The following is a 21116-nucleotide window of genomic DNA, read 5'->3' as shown; positions in this document are numbered from 1 at the left end:
AGGACTCTTACACACATTCATAATCACCGGAAGCTATTATATTCGGACCTACCACACAAAATATAACATTGATCAAACAATTAAAAGATTTCATATTGAACACTGCACGTGAAAAAAGTTCCGCTTTAACACCGCCTAATAACACAATCCAGTCTTGATAGTTGATTTGAGCGTCTTCCACAATCTCTTCCACTGTATCGTTTAAATCATACCACATTACAATTAACCAGTAAACATGACAATCGTCTGCATGGTGACCTTCGAAATATATACGTTTCAACAATTCCGCTACTTCCCCTCTAAATGTGTGTAATGCCATGGGCAGGCGCCATCTTTTAATCAGAGTATTGTCCTCGAACGCTTTTAGCCACTTGATTTTCATTTCATCACTGCTGCTGCTGCTGCTGCTGGTATCGCTCTCGGTATCGCAGCAGTACATGGCCCCATCGTCTTGTGCTTTTGTTGTTGTTGTCATCGGTTGTGCTGCTGCTGCTGCTGCTGCTGCTGGTGGCGATTGAGAAGTGGAACTGCTACAGCCACTGCCGCCGACGCCGCCGCCGCCTGTTTTAATGGTGGACAACCAGCACTGGCAGCACCAAGTGGTGGTGGTGGTGGTGGTGTTGGTACCGTCAGTCGTGTCAGCTGCAGCTGGGGAAGATATAATACAAAATATTGTAATTATTTATATTAAAAGTAAGCAAGTGTAAAAGTGATAGATTTTCAAATTACATAGAACAGAGTTTAAATACTCAACATGTTAGTACAACTTGTATATAATTGAAATAAAAACTTACATTTGGCATGTGATGAAGCTTGCAGATCCATCGTTATTGACTATAACGCGATATTCGTTGTGACACTGGAATAGTAGTAGTAGTAGAATATGGTAGTAAGATGACTGTTTTATAAAAATATTGTTTACGAATCGCGAGCTCAAACGACACCGTACTGCGTGACGTGGCGTGAGGTTGGCTGGCCGACAACAACTGGGCGAGAGAATAACTTGCGTCATGCGCCGGGTGTCTAGACGCATGACGTAATCATGGAATGCGTACGCGGCTGAGTGGGCGTAGGGGGCGGGGTGTCTGGGTGCATACCTCATTTGCACGTGTCACTGCTGTGATGCCACATTCCGACATTCCAGTAGGACTCGCTGCAAATTTCACACAACGCCTAGTCCTACTATGATTCTGCTGCTGCTGCTCACATATAGTCTCGAAATTTGAACCTGTTATACAGTGACGAGGTGGCCTAAGGGTTCATCATCATCATGAATGAGAGACGTTAGCCCGGTTAGCTAAAGAATAGCGCCGGTTCGAATCCGACCTTAGCCACTGTGCATGGATGCGCCACCCCGTCACTTTTTTGTTTTTTTTTTTCTTTATAAACTTAGCTTACAAAGTGTACTCAGTGCTGCTAGCGAGCGCCATCTATACATTTCTTAGCGCACTTTTGAAACGTAGCTTCCTCTAACGGATCTTTGCCTAACTAGCTGCGGACTTTTTTAGAACTACTCGGACGGCAGCTCATCTATACCTTTTTGTAGCGGATGTTTTTGGAACTAAAACTTCCACGTCCACTGACTCTAGCGACATCTATACATTTCTTAGCGCACTTTTGAAACGTAGCTTCCTCTAACGGATCTTTGCCTAACTAGCTGCGAACTTTTTTAGAACTACTCGGACGGCAGCTCATCTATACCTTTTTGTAGCGGATGTTTTTGGAACTAAAACTTCCACGTCCACTGACTCTAGCGACATCTATACATTTCATCGAGAACCATTAAGCGAATCGATAACTCGCATACAAAGTGGCGCCATCTAGCGGTGATCATTGCGGAACTAACAAGTGGCGCCATCTCACGGATCTTTGCCAAACTAACTAGTGGCGCCTCTGGCGGATTTCTATGGAACTCACAAGTGGCGCCATCTAACGGATTTGCTATGAAAATAACAACAGGCGCTCTTACACATACACAGTGGCGCCATCTAGCGGGGATCATTGCGGAACTAACAAGTGGCGCCATCTATACATTTCATAGCGGATATTTTTAGAACTAACTAGTGGCGCCTCTGGCGGACTTTTATGGAACTAGCAAGTGGCGCCATCTAGCGGATCTTTGCCAAACTAACTAGTGGCGCCATCTGACGGATCTTTGCCAAACTAACTAGTGGCGCCCCCTAGCGGAAAAGTTTTGGTCTAGAACGGGAGGAGGAGGAGGGGCTAGAACCGGCACAAACTAACTACTTCTAAGTTTCACTTTTATCGAACTACTATGATAAAGTTCAAATTTCACTTTATCATAGTGACATTAAGTCGAATTTTAACTATCTTGAAAATGTAACATAGAACTTTGTAATATTCGGGCAGCAAATTGAAAGCCAATTTATTAAATTTACAGCAGGCGGAGTCAGTTAACGGGTACAACAAATTAAAAGCAAGGCTGAACATGTGCGGAGAAAAAGAAAGGGTACGTATTTCAGGTTCAAAACTATAAACACGTTGAATTTAACATGTGTGCGGATGCGGACCAGATAACTGTCAATAAGAGAATAGTTACTTTTAAATAATGAAATAAAATAAATAAAATTGAAATGGAACTAATGAATGACGATATTATTCATTTGATTCTTACTTACCGATAAACAACGATTAATAGGGTATTTGTAAATTTTTAGGGTTCCGTACCCAAAGGGTAAAAACGCGACCCTATTACTAAGACTCCGCTGTCCGTCTGTCCGTCCGTCTGTCTGTCTGTCACCAGGCTGTATCTCATGAACCGTGATAGCTAGACAGTTGAAATTTTCACAGATGATGTATTTCTGTTGCCGCTACAACAACTAATACTAAAAACAGAATAATATAAATATTTAAATGGGGCTCCCATACAACGAACGTGATTTTGTTGCTGTTTTTTTCCGTAATGGTACGGAACCCTTCGCGCGCGAGTCCGACTCGCACTTGGCCGGTTTTTTATTAATGGTATCAGTCGATCAGATTTATTTTGAGAATCGAATGTCTGTATGGGACCATCATCATCTTCCTCGCGTTGTCCCGGCATTTTGCCACGGCTCATGGGAGCCTGGGGTCCGCTTGGCAACTAATCCCAAGAATTGGCGTAGGCACTAGTTTTTACGAAAGCGACTGCCATCTGAACTTCCAACCCAGAGGGGAAACTAGGCCTTGTTGGGATTAGTCCGGTTTCCTCACGATGTTTTCTTTCACCGAAAAGCGACTGGTAAAATATCAAATGATATTTCGTACATAAGTTCTGAAAAACTCATTGGTACGAGCCAGGGTTTGAACCTGCGACCTTCGGATTGCAAGTCGCACGCTCTTACCGCTAGGCCACCAGCGCTTTTTCTGTCTGAATGGGACCCATTGTCTTAAAGCAATACAAAACACAATAATGGTCAAAGTCTGGCACCCGCACTTTATTGACGAAACGCTTCTAACAAAATGGCAATACATCGTGACGTCACGATGTAATGTCGCTATTGCTTAGAAGCCGTTTCGATGTATTGAAAACAAGAAAATTGCGATTTTGTATATTGTTCCCATACAATATTTTTTTTAAATAAAATGTAAGGAATCGGATATTATTATTTTCCTATGAGGAAGTTAATTTTTTTTTTGTTCAAACAGGTCTTGTATTTTTTTATTATACCTATATATTTTCTATCTATATAACTAGATTTAGTTATAAAATTTAACATGTGGAAACAACCCTATTGTTTTAACAATTTAAAAGTAATTCCTTACAGGTATACTTTTTTGATGTTTCCTCATTATTTCAAACTATGTATGTATGTATCTATTTATTATTGTAAACAAAATGCAAAAGTCGGCAATTATTTTCATGAACCGTTTTTTTTTACATAAAGTATGTGTTAAATAGTTTTTTTTTCATATTCAAGAACAAAACCATCAAAGTTAATAATTATAATTAGTATTACCCAAAGCATTGCACATGCTTGATTGCCAGCGACGTGGTATAAAAATAAATAAAAAATAAACAATTTGCACACCTCTGGGACCTTGCCGAAAAAGTTAACACCTTTTCTTTTGCTTCTCAGGAAGTCCTGCAGAACATCATTGAGAATCACAACACACAAGTCAGAAGCAATATTATGTAAGATAAAGCCATATTTAATATTAGGTAATATGTAATTATTAGGATGACCACCAATGTGTCTTCCACCATAATACAAAACGCGGGCGGTTCATAGTATTTTATCTCTTGCTTTCTGAACATAACCAGCTGTAACATTACATGATTACTTTAACTTTGTGATTGACGGATGGTTTTATTACAGTTTTACACACGTGAATTTTGAATTACGCACGACATGTTTCGGAGAACCTAGGTCTTTAAATTCAAGCACTGAGACTGGAGAACCCCGGACCCGATTTCCGGGAAACGCCGGCGCAAGACCACCTTCAACCAGTTTTATCATAGCGAGCCTAGCGGCCCGCGCGCCGAACGACACCCTTGGCATACTGTCAACGCACTGCAGTCTAGGTGATTGAAAATGGTGACCTACACTCTCCGAAACGTATCTCGCGTAACGACAAAATGCACGTATAATTTTAAAATGTTAGTATGTCTAACGATATATTGTTTTTATTTTTATTTTAATCATTTTAATCATGCATTCATTTTAATGACGTACCTAATTTTAATTTTATAATTTCGCCCTCGCCGCCCCCAATGAAATTTTCATGTTGCTTTTGCAGTAATAATAATTTTTAAAGCAACCAATTGAATATTTTATAATTACAAAATATTTTACACGAAAACAATTTGATTCGCATACCTCCTTATTGAAGTAACAAATATCTATAATTGGAAACACAGTGAAATATATTTTTGACATACAACAATTTTAGCAGTCATGAAAAGCAAATGCGTGTCGCTTTTAAACCTTCACGGCATAGAGGTAGAGATAAAAATGTAAAAACTTTGCTTTCCTCGATTGTGCACAAGTTCCCGTTGTATGTCATTATTGATTTCTGTAACCAATAATTACGTATTAAATTTATTATGTTTGTGCATTTAGAGATAATATTCGTCATTTTTTATTATTTTGTATCCACCTTGAAATAATGTGTTACACGACGAAACGCGCATAAATATGTGTCACCACACGATGAGCATGAGCGAATTAGTGCGCGAGTTCTTTAAGAGTTGAATAAGAGGAACCATCTTCGAACCGCGGCGATACTTCAAGGTATGAATGTGTGTACGTCGTCAACAAAGTTTCGTTAATGTTCATAATCCATTACCATACAAACATGTGCACAGGGCTAGTGTAGTAGACGCCTATCCAAACCGCTCTGCAGATAAGATCATGTCCGATATTGTTGGTTCGTTGGGCAACACATTATTGCAGGTGACTGTGTGTGTACTGTACTGAATATTGACGTTACCTGTTCTCACTGGGTAAACAGGACATAATTACAATTGTCGATTTATTTCGCTATGCGTATAGTTTTAAGCCTATGGCATTTAAAAACTTATGAATTGGACGACCTCGCTATTATTAGTTTTATAGTATATATTAATTTGTTCTCCTTGATACGTAATTTTTAGCAGCTAACTGAATAGTACCAAACAAAATAGTACATAATTAGGTCGATAATTACGTCGTAGATAATTTAAGAAACTGTCAACTGTCTCGTGAAATTAAGAGTGTAGAAATGAAGCAGACCGAGGGCTGAATTCTAGCCATTATAATGTAAATAAAGTTCTAATGGGTTCTTATCTTCAAATAAGGTTCTGACAGAAATAAACGTGAAGCTTGGCATGTACGTACTAAAAATAGAACTTTCTCTTTCTAACCTCTTACTGAATGTCGCTGCATTCAAATGCAACAATATTACTCGTAAGTGGGATGTTCATTTTGCTACCTGAATGCCAAACTACATGTTTTTTTCTGGATGGGACCGTTATAAGTTATAATTTACGGTTATAGTTTATAACGCTTTTTTTCTAAGATAGTAGCCGTAAACTATCTTAATGTCAAGAAGATTTGATACAATCTTAAAATAAGGATGTAAATTTTTCGCTCGTCGCTAAGAAGGTTGAATGTGTGTTTTTGCGTCGTTTGTTTGTAGTTGCTTGTTTTTAAATACCGAATGCTAGTAGGTAACCGTGAAAATAATTGTGGACTTCAGCATCATTTCAAGTTAAATATTAATGGTATTTATCACTCAAGTCATCTGACAAAAAATACATTACATTCATTTATCTGTGTCCCAGTCTGTTCTTTGAAATCGCTTTTATATTATTTCAATATAGTGCTGATAGAAAGCTTAATTAATGAGCAAATTTAAAATTTTGAAGTCCCCACCTGCTCCATTTTCACCGTTTTACCATAAATGTAAATTTTACTGGTATCGTTTCTATCATCTTGAGCTTAGCGAGTTTCGATGTGAAGGTGCATCCATAGCGCAGTGAACTTTTGTGGGGCAACACGGTAACATTAGGTAATTTACCTAGTTACTTACGTTTTTCCCCACAACAGTTAACAGCGGTGTGGATGCATCTTTACAGTCGCCATGGCGCGCCAATTTAAATAATGCTGCGACACGCGCAAGTAGATAGCGTGCGGTATTTCAGGCAATGAAAATATAGTGTACAAATTTTTTCAAATGATGTCCCTTTGGTCTTAATAGCTTTTGAGTGTACATATATCAATATCAGTAATAAACACGTTAGTAAATGCTAGACAATCTTAACGATGAAAATGACACGTTGGCAGTAGTTTTAAGAATTCGTATAAGATATCATAGTTTTGATGGTGGTGGAATAACAAAACTTCCTTCTAACTAAAAATACAACTGGGAATACTCTATTTAAAAATCGCCCGAACTACAATACAATACTCCATATAAAGCGTTTGTTACCTATTGATTAAACACTAACACATATCTCGGTTTGCCATTTGGCTTAGTGTTTATCTTAGTAGATTTAAAATGCAGCGTGCTAAGGTCGCCAGGAGGTGGACCGATGATTTGGTCAAGATCGCAGGGAGATTTCTCACAATAAGTCTTTCAGTTAAAATTATCACTACACTGCCGGGCTAGCACATGATTGGCGCGACAACTTAACAATTTTAATAATATACCTACTTGTCTGATTGTTAAAATTTTATAATTGTTGTGACATATCTTGTAAATATTAATATGTACTTACCCAATTCCAATAGAATCACAAATACAAATTTTTAAACAGGAAGTTAAAGGAATCCGGCTTAGATTTGTTAGCGGTTTGTCTGGCTCGCATTTGGTCCAGGTCGCTGTTTGTCCAATTAGCGTTTAGTCCAATACGCAATTTGTCTTAAAATCCGGACCACCAGCGAATTGATTTAGCATCGTATCGTAGTTATCTTAGATTGTAAATTAAAAACAAATATAAAAACAAAATGGCGCCCTATAAAGTTCCGAAAAAAGCGCTCAAGTCCCCGGAACCTGCAGGGGGTCTGAGCCCGAAAAAGAAGAAGAACAGCAAGAAGACGCCAAGAAAGAAGTACAACAACTTCAAAATATACATCTTCCAAGTATTAAAAAAGTGTACAGATATCTACGTCGGAATCTCAAGAAAAATCATGAACGATTTGGTCAACGATAAGTTGGAACAAATCAATCGCTTGTGAAGCTGGAAGACTAATAAGCACACTGAAAGAAGATTACTTTGACCCAGAACGAAATAAGAACTGCCACAAAACTACTCATTCCTGGTGAGCTAGGAAAGCACGCATCGCTGGACGGGGAGAAAGCGCTCCGGAACTACAAAAAAAAATAAGAACTGCCACAAAACTACTCATTCCTGTCGAGCTAGGAAAGCACGCATTGCTGGAGGGGGAGAAAGCGCTCCGAAACTACAAAAAAAAAGAACTGCCACAAAACTACTCATTCCTGGCGAGCTAGGAAAGCACACATTGCTGGACGGGGAGAAAGCGCTTCGGAACTAATCGAACAGCCAGAGTTATTAGTTTTAGTTAATGTATGTTAGAACAATTCGTTTGTGAAGCTGGAAGACTAATAATAGCACACGGAAAGAAGATTATCGATACTATTGATATCGATAAATCCATACTATCGATATATAAAGTTAGTGAAAATAGTTACTTAAGGGAGCAAAGCAACTTTGATACATTTTCATTTCTACTACTTCAATGGATGACGAAAAGAACCGCCTGTTCCACCTATCCCTACCGGGCTGTCTCCACTGGAAGGGATACATGGATTTTTTTCCACCTATCTCCACTGTTAGGGATCGGTGAAAAAAAAAAACCATCTATCCCTATAGGGGAAAAGACGATTTGCGTATAGGACAAACTGCTTTTAAGGCGAGCAGCTAGTATGTCAAAATGCATATACGGCGAACTCCGATTGGAACCAACTGCTACTAAGTCAATTCGCTGTTGGTCCGGATTTTAGGGCAAATTGAGTATTGGACCAAACGCTAATTGGACAAACAGCGACCTGGACCAAATGCGAGCCAGACAAACGGCTAACAAATCACCCGAAACAGTATTGATATTTTCTTATTAAAAAAACTGTGGCACCCTATTAAACGGATCCGCTTAGAACGAGTATCCACGCGATGCAATTGGCGCCCATATAGTGCAGGGTCTCTAGAAGTGTCGTGTGCATAATTATTAGATCGCAGTTTGACTTCGTTTCGACTTTCGACCTGGCAACATCAGGTTTTTTGACACCTGGGTGCCCTAGGTACTACAACGATCAGAACTCTAACTGCGGTCTAGTCTGTTCCGGAGACCCGCATGCACGAGACCACGATGCATCGAGCGGCGCACAACTACACAGACCGGGCAGATAACGAAATTTCGACTTTCGATGTTTGCGGTGCTTTACGCGACAATTTCCTCGTTCGGGATAGCCTATTGAAGAAACATCCTGATTTGTCTTTAGTCCGCTGTTCCATATTCCATCATCCAATCATATTGAGCAGTGCTAGTTAGATTGAACGGTATAGTATTCCCTGGTGTTTTTCGTAAGTCTGAAGTGGCTATGTGCGATAGTAGCAATTGCGAGCCGAACGCATTCTAGAATAAATATAAAATACTCCATTAGGTTAGTCATCTGGTACAACATATCTGTAACTTTATGATCAATTCGTTGAAATTCCAGAGAGAAGTCAGTTTATAAAGAGTGTTTCATACAAAACAGCGTTAGTAACAATCTGCTTGTTGCTGTATGGCCTTATTTCGTGAGGTTTATATTATTATCCAAGTTCGTCAAGTCAAGTAATTACAGCGTAGATAAATAATAATTCTACATAATTCTTTATTCTTTATTGTATTGCAGTCATGTTCATAATACATTAGGTGTTACAGTTTGAGGATGGTAGGTACATGACACCCTGTCAGGGCACTCAATTTTCTTAAGTCTAGGTAATTACATGCATCTCATACAAATAGCAATAAAATCTATATTTATAACTTTATATTTTATCGACGTTTATGCAACGTTAAATGTCAAGTTCGTTTAGAAAATTAGTAAAATAATAAAATAATGATGCTAAATATTAAATGTTAAATGTCCAGGTTAATTTATAAATAGATTCAATTAATGTGAAACAATATAGTTAATATTAATTAACTATATGTCATATTAGAGAATGCATAAATGTCAATAAATGTTTACAATAATATTAAAACTTAATTACTTGTTTAGGTCGCGTAATATAAACCTTATGAAACAACACCGTCTGGATTTACTATAAAACAACATGCAGATTACTCTACTTGTATGTATTGAAAAATAAAAATATTGATTATCAATGCTGGTTAAACAGTACACAGTTTCATTTCTTTGCGAACATTTCACAACAATAATAACTAAAAACATCGCATAAATTCATTTAAGGTGTGATTCACATTCGCACGCCGGCCCGCGGGTGTAACTGCAGGCGGTATTGATATTGATGATTGAAATTATTATTATTTGAGACTAATATGGTTCACTAAAATTTGATTTCTAACCTCTCGTCGTTATTGCAGATCATTTAGTTAAAAAAGGTAAATTGATTTTTTTTTAGATACTTTCCTTATTTATGTAAAAAACATGTAATAATGTAATTTTAATAGTTAGTTGGGTAGTGTACCTATACAGGTGTTTTTTTTTGCGTACTTGAGTTCCCAGCAAGCTCGGCCGAATTGCACCTTCCCATACAAACGTAGTTGGGAAAATCTGTCCAAGATTCCGGAATTTCGAAATTCCGGAATGCAAGCCCTACAGTTGATTTCTAACTATATGGAGTATTCCGGGTAACTTTGATGTAAAATTTGACAGGGTTATTTAATAATTTTTCATTACTATTACTAACTATATTAAATTTGTAAAGCCTTAATGAGTACAAAATCGTTTTACTTGGTGTTGGTTTCGTAACTACGAGTTCTAAAACATAAGACAATAATCCAAATAAGTATTATTTAGGGTCGATTTTACATTACTGTAAAACATGTCGGTGTAACAAATATCTGCCTTTTCATTTTAGTGCCGAGGCGCCACCTGCATCTTACGTTACTTACACTACCTAAATTTCCTTCTAGTTTAAATAGTATTACATTATATATGCTTTGCCTATAATTTCAGTTAATTCCTCTTTTTTGTGTGTGTGCAAGATATAGACCATGAAGTTTTGTGATACTGCTAACTACTATTTTTCATGTGCTAACACTAAAGCTGCATGTGCTTCAAATAGGTATTCAAACATTTTCCTAAATATCCATTTAATTATAAAAAATTTAAATAAACAGCCACTTTTTATCAATAACGTGTTATTTATATGAAGATTGAAAACTCCTGGCATTATCAGTTCACATTTTTATCTTTCCGCTTTCAATCTTCATGTGACACATTATAATAAGTACCTATTAATAAGCTTACTAAATTTACTAGACATGACATGGATGCCTTTATTGGAATGCAATATTAGGAACCCAATATTTTGCGCTTTTGAGTTTGTAGCCGTGAATGCTCTTTTTTTAAATTTATTTATCTCAATGTACATCACAACAATTTTCTTATAATTATATTCCTCGCCAAACTGCGATTGCAGTTTGTTGGCGAGATAGCGCTCATTTTTACATTTTAAACATTTATGCACTTAAAAAACTAAACTTAAACTTAGATACTATCCGAAACTATGAAATGCAAATTTGTGTTTAAAATGGTCGTAGTATCTACAGTAGTTGCGCTGTGTAACATGTGAAAAGCACACCAGAACTCACCAGATACAGTAAGGAAATTAAAATGCCATCATCGTTTATGTTAAAGTTGAAGTGTGAAATATCACTTGCCTTAGTAGTTTTAGTGTGGTTCAAGACGGCAGTCTCATCAAGTCACCATATTTGTATGCACATTGGGTTTGCACGACTTTAACGTAAATGACGAAACTAGTTGATCTCGTTATCACCGACGTTTATAGAAACGTAAGTACTAACTTGTGTAACTTTTAAAATACTTATTCGCTCCTACTTATTAAACCGCAAGTGGCATTCTTTACATTTTCACGAACCTATAAAAACAATTTTGTTCTGCCCACGCTTTTAGCACCCCATTTTCTCTTGCAATTGCATTCTGCGGTCGGTCGTGAATACACCTTAATGTTTGGAAAGTTTATCGAAGAAATGTCAAACTTAAACAAATAGTCTTGAATAACCAAATGTGCCATTTTCAACCAAAAGGGTACTTATTGTCGCTTGTCAGTAAGGCGCTATTTCCATATAGCTTCAATTAGAAATCAACCTTATCGACAAGCGACAATGTGGTACCTTTTGTTGGAAAACGTCACAAATAGGAAAAATTCCCGTAAAAAAACACTTCCACCGCGCTGTCACGTTAATATTACACATTTATCATTGTTTTTTTTTTTAAATAGGTACCTACTTAATTTTGTTAGGCGCCCCAGTTTTTAAATAATTCTTGTTACTTGCCCTTGGTTAAAACATTTTCTTTTAAATACTGTTTACGTATTTTTTAGTGTGTTTAGAACTATATGGTATTTAAGGTGCGTGCAGATTTAGCAAGTGCGCACGCATGTTTGCTGTTAGTACCTATGTTGCCCGTTGCAAACTTTGCATGAGATGTATATTTAGGCGCGCAATGTTAAGCACTTGCGGCGCATTCGTTTTAGGTCTGGACGCATCTTTAGATTCGTATTCAAGAACAATGCAGTCAGCAATACGTCGCTCACAAACCGAGCGAGCTTTTGGAGGTAAAATGCTTTTAGGATAATAAAAATGCTTTTAGGATATTTAGTATTTAAAATCGAACTTTGTGGGTCTTCGAAATTTTAGTACTGCGGTTGGCTCTTCTTAAAAGTTTGCCACCAATGCTTTGTCAAAGCTATAATGTATGGTTCTGCGCTAGCATCAAGTAGTTGTGACTGCTGTTACTGCGTAAATTTTCCGCCTACAGTAAAACAAAGCAAGTGACAATTGCCTATTAGGAAGTTTAATCACGGGATTCGTAGGGAACAAGATTGGGATACCTATCGGAATCCTATACGGAGCTCGGGATTCAGTCATCTCTTTTAATTTATATGACGAAGCGAATTATCATAAATACTACAATGTTGTACATATGAATCCAATTTAAAATACATTTTAACATTTATAATATACCTAAATGTTTAGAATGAAATAATATTTTTAAGTAAAAACATATTTTGTAAGTCTTTATTTTCTGCGCAACTTCGTAACACCAGCGAAAAAGTGATCTACGCTTGAATTCGTTTCAGCGACAGAGTAATATGCTTTGGCTATACAGTTTACACGAACCTAAGCTGTTGGAAAAATTACGGTTTAAGACATTTTTCCGCTGGTGGATTCATTTAATTTTAAGATTTATCTTTAGTGATACGTCTGCGTAGCGTCCAAATACACATGAATTAAATTTTTAAAGCATAAAGGCACGATCCCTTCGTCGACCATGCGGGCGGACCGCAGACGGAACAAAAAACGGTCAGTGTGTTGGTTGTTGGTCGGCTTTGGTATGAGCTCGTTCCAACTTATGTGCCCCGCCCGACGAATATAAAACACCGCTTGCGCAACACAGCGTGGCATATAATTAGTTTGGACGGGACTTTAAGTTGTCTATATTAAGTGGAATTTCCAATAATATTTGCCTTCTGCAGGCATATTTCCAATCAATGGTACAACATGGGTACAACGTCAAAGTACACTTAATGTCATGCGGCAGATAGTGCTCAGGGCTTTTTGACACTTGAATGTGCAGTCAAAGAATATAATTTCCGACCCATTTCGTACCTTGTAAATAAATGGATTTTTATTACCATATGAAAGTTGCTAGAGACCTCATGTCACTGACAAAGTGAAAATGGGTAGGAAATTAAATTATTTGGCTGTAATCTGTTTTATGTGCAAATTGTGCAAGATACGTGCGAATGTTTTATATTTATTAAGGTGCTTACTTTAAAATTTGTCTGTGTGTGTATGTACGCATTATTTTTGTAATGACATTGCAATAAACATTTGTGAATTTTTTAAAACTTGGGTTTTTTATTGCTCATGCTAGCGATATATTAGTTAATAATTTAGTCAATGTTCTAAAACAGAATTCCCTACAGTTCGTCCTTCCGTATAAAGCAGTTGGGAAAACAAACAAACATTAAATCAAAATACAGGGGGTTAGCATAAGCAATAACGTGACTCTCCTCGTGTAAGATAACTTTTTAATAATTAGTAAGAGTAAGATTGCCTTTATCCCGTCAAGTTACTTGTGCTTGCCCCGCTGTTTATGCACTTGCGAACGATTTCTTGTTAGACTGACCACGCTAACTTTGCACAGATTTGGCAGTAAGAATGCGCATGCACACATGTCCCTAAGCCGTAAGCCATAAGCCGTCATACTTGACGTAGCTCTTCGGATAATAACTTAGCGTGATCCGACTCTAGTCTTAACTGTGTTGTGATTGTGTGTTCACGGAACAATCTCTGTCCGTCCGTCACAGCTAGGCGTTTTTTTTCTCTGAAACCGCAAACTGAAATTTGAAATGGGCACAGCAAAATAAGGGCCCTAATAATAAATAAGCTCTAATCGCTAACTTTAAAATTGTAAAAGTCAGTCGATGTTTAAACAAAAAAATAAGGTTCTTATTTGCCAAAACGATACTTTTATACATAAGGTAAACGCAAGTGCGTAGTATGTTGTGGCAGTATTGACACAATAAGTTGGTTTCTGAGATATTTCTTCAATTAGTTACTTGGTCCTAACTTGTTTAAAAAAAATGTTAACATACCACATGCCTACAAGTTAAATCCGGGGTCGATCCCTGGACGTTATCAATTTGTGTAACTACTAGGAAACAAACGGAACGACTTATTTAAAACAAAATAGTTTAATCTACAATATAGTAAAAAAAATGTGGCTGTCTGCCAATGGCTAATCTGTATTTTCTTTGGCTGTGTAATGTTATTTTCCACAGCTTGTATGATTTAGTATCACTGGAGATAAAGGTCTGTACTAGGTCTTGGAGATGGAGCTGGGTGATGACTAAACGTAGGTATTTAATCCGTAGATAGGTAAGTAATTAGCCGTTTCAAATAAACAAAAAAATGGAAATTGTTCAACCACTTGCTATATTATAGGTCTACAAACTACCACCCTCACTCTACCCTTAGATTTATGAAGTATCAATATTGATAGGTACCTAGGGCAGAACCGGGTAATGGGAGTCAGCGGGCAATGGTAATCACCAGAGCCCGGAATTCTCGTAGCATTTTTGAGCTGTCATAGGGACTTCTCGTTTATCGACTTCCGATTATACATATGTATATCGATAAATACAGAATACAATATGTAAAATATGATTACGTGTAGAAGTAAACATGCAGTCTTATAATAATTTATCTCAAAAATGCTACGAGAATTCCGGGCTCTCGTAATCACCCACACGTCCACAAAATTACAACCACTCCAGACGCGTTAACGGCCTTCCGCCCCGCTTTGTGCCCCTTGCTATCGCCACGAGCCGGCCGCGCCACTATGGTGACGGGGTTAGGAACGAAAAGTTGTTTTTGCAGCTGGCCGATGTAAAATTTCACTAACGTAAAATAATCGACAGGTATCACCTTTATTGATCTATTTGTATATGATTTGTTTATAGTACAACCGGATTAAGTCTCGCCTCGAAATCTTTCCAAAGATATGAAATTTGGTATGCATGTTAATTAAAGGTCTCTTTTTTCATGTCCACACTATTTGACATTTGGAGACCTCGAGGAATCGCAGCCATCTTGGAAAATGTGTACCATCCTGGAGAAATTTGCGTTTTACTCTAAATATACGTTCTCTTGGAAAATATGGTGTAAGGCAACATTAAAGCTTATTAAATTCTAAACAAATAAGTCCTAGATAACTTTGCGGAAAAAATACATCTTGTTATAGAAAATAATAGCTGAAACCAGATTTAGCGCTTATACCCTTTCAGGGGATATTCTCTTAATATGAAACTTGGAGGAATAATTTGTACACGTTCTACTCCAATATCAACATTTTACTCGACTGCGACTTAAACAGAAAGTAGGGTTATGGGTTTAAATACTGAAAATCAGTACACCCTGTAGCTCAGGATACTGGACGGATTTTTTAAGACGACATATTGGTAGATTCCTCTTGCCCTTCACAACCTGTTTACACCTGTTTTATTAAAGAAAAATCAATACAGCTGCCTTGAGAGGACGCCGAATAGTAAATCATATTTTTACTTCTAGCGCCTAAACTATTGAGTGGATTTCAATAAAATAGACATCAGTAGATCCATAATTGGTACACGAGTGCTATGCAATACAAATTTACTAAAATAAATGGAGGAAAAATGTGTAAAACTTAAAAATGTGACTATAAAAACAGATTTTAGGTCTTAAATGGGGTCCAAACAATAGTGACATTAATGAAATTTGACACCTACAATTTCAGGGATCCCTGTTTGCGTGTCATAAAATTGGAGCTTCGGGGACCACGGGGATCAAACGCTATCTTGAAAAGTATGTCTTTTTTGGTTTTTCGGTTTTTCTCAGAATATCTGGGTTAAATGTGAATACTGTGTATAGCGAAACAAAAGCTTATTAAGTTCTACACAAAAAAGGTATAAAACACCATGTCCCTAAAACGGAGCTTTCTTCTAGAAATATGGCTCAGAAGTCAAAAGGTTATACTTAATCATCTACTAAAATTTCATTTTAAGACGGGTCAGAAAAAAATATTTGTATAATTTTTTTACCAATTTTGGGAACACAAAAACATTATCTACCCAACCACGAAAAAAAAAATGTATGGAAACTTGTAAGCTTCCCTTGTAACTTGTAAGCCCTATTTCTAGAAAAAGGCTTCGTTTTTGGGACATGGTGTTGTATAACTTTATAGTGTGGAATTTAATAAGCTTTCGTTTTGCCATACACAGTATTCACATTAAACCCAGATATTCCGAGAAAAAAAGAAAAACCAAAAAAGACTTATACTTTTCAAGATGGCGCTTGATCCCCGTGGTCCCCGAAGCTCCAATTTTATGACACGCAAACAGGGATCCCTGAAATTGTAGGTGTCGAATTTCATTACTGTCACTATTGTTAAAAATCTGTTTTTATAGTCACATTTGTAAGTTTTACACATTTTTCCTCCATTTATTTTAGTAAATTTGTATTGTATTGTTTAGTCTATGATGGTTCATTATTTTTAGTATGTGGGTATTTTTGCACTTTGTAATTTTTACTCAGTCACCCGTTGACCACGAACGCTGTAAAGGGTTCGAAACGTCGGGATGTATTATAAATTCAATATACGCGATATAATCCGTTTTCATAGTTTTATTTTATGAGTAACTATCGCGGTAACCGAAGACAATATTTTGTTGTATTAAGGTTTAGATGCGTGCTTCCTGGTCTTTTGATACATTCGAAAAAGATTTTGATCTTTGTTTGATCCTTATTGGTGACCACGATGAATGGTAATAATCATCATGGCGTATGGTATCATGAATGATGATATCGATAATGCTAAACTTCATTGTTATTTAAAAGTCCCTACCGGTAAAAAATCTAGGTGGCTCAAAATATTACAGGTAAGTACGTCAAGAATGTCTTCACCGCCCATAAGCAACGCGCCTTCATTTTCTGACAATAAGATTTCCGAAACAAATGTTCAATCTACAAAAGCTTGGGTCAAACGATGGTCAAGCTGCAGGTACAAGTAGAAGCGCAGCTGTCTACCCTAAACCAAGACCAGCTTCAAAGTTCACACGAGGAGAAAAATGTTTATTTACTCATTTAGTGGTGACTTTCGCCATCCTGCTTCTGCTGTTTATCGTTTTCGTGGTGCACTTGTACGTGGTCAGACATCATGGAAATGAGATGTTTGAGGGCATATTGAGAAGAAGAGTAGGTGAGAACTTACCATCTACCCTCAAACGCGATAAGAACGGGCCACTTTGTAAAAAATAAATCCATAGAAAGTTTCCCGTTTTTATTGGTCTTGAGTTTTATTGGTTTTATGAAGGTTGTTGTTTTTTTTAAACATATTAGGTATGAGGCGATAGTATTGTCGAGATTGGTACCAAAAATGGATAGTAGTCAAACTTCTGAATCGCGTATAGAAGATTCTATAGAATATTGAACCCAGACGTATACAAGTTTTTATCTAGCATACAAATGGATAGCTAGATAGCGCTGTTACAAGTAGTAGAAACCTTAAATCGCGCATTTAAGATTTTATTTTGGAAGTTTAAAAGTCTAGAAACGCGCTATCGTGATATTCTTGGGATTGACCCCATCTAGGATAGACGCCTAGCTTTGACCAACTCTAAGGGGCGAGCAGTGCGTGTTTGCATCTCCTATACGAATCCCTTTGGATTACGGTACTATACAAATTTGGGAACAAATCAAATTATTTTGTATTAAATATTTTGATTGGTGGTTTTAAACAAGTAGTCACACTACTATATATTTTAAGCTAATTTTGCGGTCACCTAGACCTAGACCTAGGCTCTCCGAAACATATATGTCGCCCGAGTGACTAAAAACACGTGAGTGAAACCGCAAAATTAGCTTAGTCTTAGCTTAAAGTCTCACGATAGTTTAAATTCGACTACTTTATATTATAAACAGAAATAGATGTTCATATACTTACTAAAGAAAAAGTGACTAAGCATGCCTGTGGCCGAGGCTGGAATTGAACCGGCGCCTTCACAGGCCTTCTGCAGTTAGTTTTGGCCACTTTTTCTTTAGAAAGAAGAAGAAAAAGCATTTATTAGCACAACATAACATAAGACTAAAACTAGAAATAATTACACAGAATGAGGTTGCGCTAAATGGTCCTTACTCAGCTTGGTGTCACGGTGTGAGCCAACATGGCACACTCCGCGACGCTGATTTTCATTAAGGCCCAGTAGATGGACTAGTGAACACAATGTAAAAAATAAATAAGGGAAAGCTTAAATACAAATAACAATCAAATAACTTAATTAAAATTAGCCTATACCTAAGTCTTATGAATGTTCGTATGGTGTCCTTTAGTAGGTAAGGTAAGAGGTATATGAAATCTATTTCAGTTTATAACCCTCTATTTGGATATTCATTATAGCTGAAGAGGAGTCAGACTCCCCACCAGTAGGCGTTGTGTACGTTCTGCCGGACTATTATATGTGCAACTCCCTGCTCTTGCGTCCGCGATGGTCATTGGCACCAGCGCACTGTGTGGCTGCCCGATCAGAACCGAACTTGGCTTATGCTCTACCAAGCTGGCGAATAACATATGAACCAAATACTGAGTCAGGTACTTGCTGTGGTTTCATTTACACACATAACTTCCAAACATTGGCTAACGTGCCAAAGATTTATACTAGGTAGGTAATCATTTTCGTCATCCGTCATGGTTTTAGATCACCTGAACAACGGCCGGTAGTGAGACCGACCTACGAAGCAAAAGGTCCCGGGTTCGAATCCTGGTAAGGACATTTATTTGTGTGCTCATCATATATTATTTGTTCTTGAGTTATGGATTGGTAGTACCTATAATACAAGCTTTGGTTTAAGGTTAGGTCGATGTGTGTAAGATTGTACCCAAATAAGTAAGTAAATATTATTTATTGTGCAAATAATTATTTATTCTGATTCTGATCCTTGTTAATGGCGTTCCTAAAGGTTCAAGAAACCCGATGTTCAAAAACTGATGAGAAAAGTTACAACCCATAGATATCTATTGCTATGTTACAACACTTACAACCACATGTGTGGTAAATTAACTTGATACAAACTTTTAGTTAGGTATTTCCTTACATTGGCTGGTATAATAGAATTGACTTTTTTAATGATGATTTTGAATGATAAATATTTAATAACGTACATTTGGATTTGATTTGTTTTGATTTTATTGATATTTTACAGTTAGTACATACTTATATTGTGTACTTTGTGTAGGTACCTCGTGTTGGTGTGGTGAAGAAATTTGTGTTTCATTAGGTGGCAAAATGTGTTTAACCATCGTGCCTTGAAACCCTCGCAACGCTCAAGATTCTACTTTTCGAACCACTTCGTTACGCTCGTGGTTTATTTTTGAAGTCTTTCGCTTTGCTCGGGTATCAATATTAGCACGAGCGGTTAAACAACAATTTTGTCTTAGGCTCTATATCTACAGTTTTTCATATTTTTGGACCCATAGTTCAAAAGTTGGGGGGGGGGGGGGGGGGGGCAAATATTTTTTTCTTTCAGAGCGATTATTTCCGATGCTATTCACTTTATCAAAAAATGTTTGTTGAAGACCTCTATTCGTTTTGACAGACCTATCTAACGAAACCCCACACTGTAGGATTGACGCGAAAACAAAATTACACCCCCACTTTCCGTGTAGGGGGTACCTTAAAAAAACATTTTATTTTTATTTTGTTGTACAACTTTGTTGGATTTATTGATTTATAGGTATATCTATGCCAAATTGCAGCTTCCTAGCACTAACGATCACGGAGCAAAGCCTCGGACAAACGACAGACGGACGGACCGACATGGCGAAACTAGTAAAAGGGTTCCTAGTTGACTACGGAACCCTAAAAAGGAAAGCGTAGGTAGGTATAAAATGCAATTACCAATCACGACTGCTGAAGTCCTATTTGTGAAATGTGTCATTTTTTTAACGGCGAATGTATGAGAATTGTAAGCACCACTTTTCAGCCAGGAAACATCAGGTTTCATGAAAGCTAATGAAGGATGACTGACGCTAGACCGGGCCGGGGGCGGGCCGGACCTTCCGGCGCTTCGTTTTCTATGGTAAGCATCACGTGATCACCGATCAGCCGTCATAGAGAATGACATGTCGGACGCCTCGGCCCGGGCCCGGCCCGGTCTAGCGTCAGTCAACCTTAAGAACACCAATACATAGGGATTAGAAGTCAAACATGCGGTCTAATAATTACGCATTGCCTTCACAGTCGAAGGCAACGGACGAATGGCTCAAAAATATGTGAACACGACTTCATTGCCTAAGGTGTAAGAGCGTACACATATTTTTGAAACTTTGGGAATGTATATATGTTTATGCCCTTGACTGTACGATACTGTTCTAAAGATCCTGGTATATCTGCAAACCGGTCATAAGTATTACAAACTTCAAATACGAGTAGGTATTTATGGAACGTCTATCTGAACACTGCACTCACACAAAAAGCGGCCTATAAAGATAAATATAAAGATAGTTTTTTATTCAAGTAGGCATATTACAATGCGCTTATGAACGTCAAATAAAGCTACACCGGTTCGGTTTAACCCTATACGCTAGGAGGATATAACCAAACGGAGTAGCCATTAACAGGCTTTCCCCTCTGTCCAAAATAGTCGGCCAATGGTCATACAATGGTCATACACAATGCATGGACTGACATTTATGTGACATGGCTATACATGGTTATTTTGACGTTACGTATACATTTGACGTTCCCCTCCCCCGCAAAAAATGGCAGACTCTTGTACAGCAAATTACAGACGTGGCGGCTCCGTTTGGTTATGTTATATCCTCCTAGCCTAATACGCCTGGGCGCAATTGGAGGCGGATATCCCAATATGGGACCGGCAAGA

The 21116-nt window shown here is 37.5% G+C and overlaps 1 protein-coding gene across 1 annotated transcript in view; it reads left to right on the top strand.

The window, feature by feature from the left end:
- LOC134755088 (formin-binding protein 4-like) overlaps window positions 1-13546 on the top strand; it is a 38011-nt gene extending 24465 nt beyond the window's left edge. The window contains exons 7-8 of the mRNA XM_063691566.1: window positions 2402-2470; window positions 4077-13546. Coding sequence (XP_063547636.1) covers window positions 2402-2470; window positions 4077-4136 — 129 coding nt within the window. The 3' untranslated portion in view covers window positions 4137-13546. The remainder of the gene's footprint in view (window positions 1-2401; window positions 2471-4076) is intronic.
- Window positions 13547-21116: the final 7570 nt, after the last annotated feature.

The sequence above is a fragment of the Cydia strobilella genome, chromosome Z (assembly GCF_947568885.1).
Source record: "Cydia strobilella chromosome Z, ilCydStro3.1, whole genome shotgun sequence".
Lineage (NCBI taxonomy): Eukaryota > Metazoa > Arthropoda > Insecta > Lepidoptera > Tortricidae > Cydia > Cydia strobilella.
The sequence above is the reverse complement of the archived record's forward strand: the minus strand, read 5'-3'. Positions and strand labels throughout refer to the sequence as shown.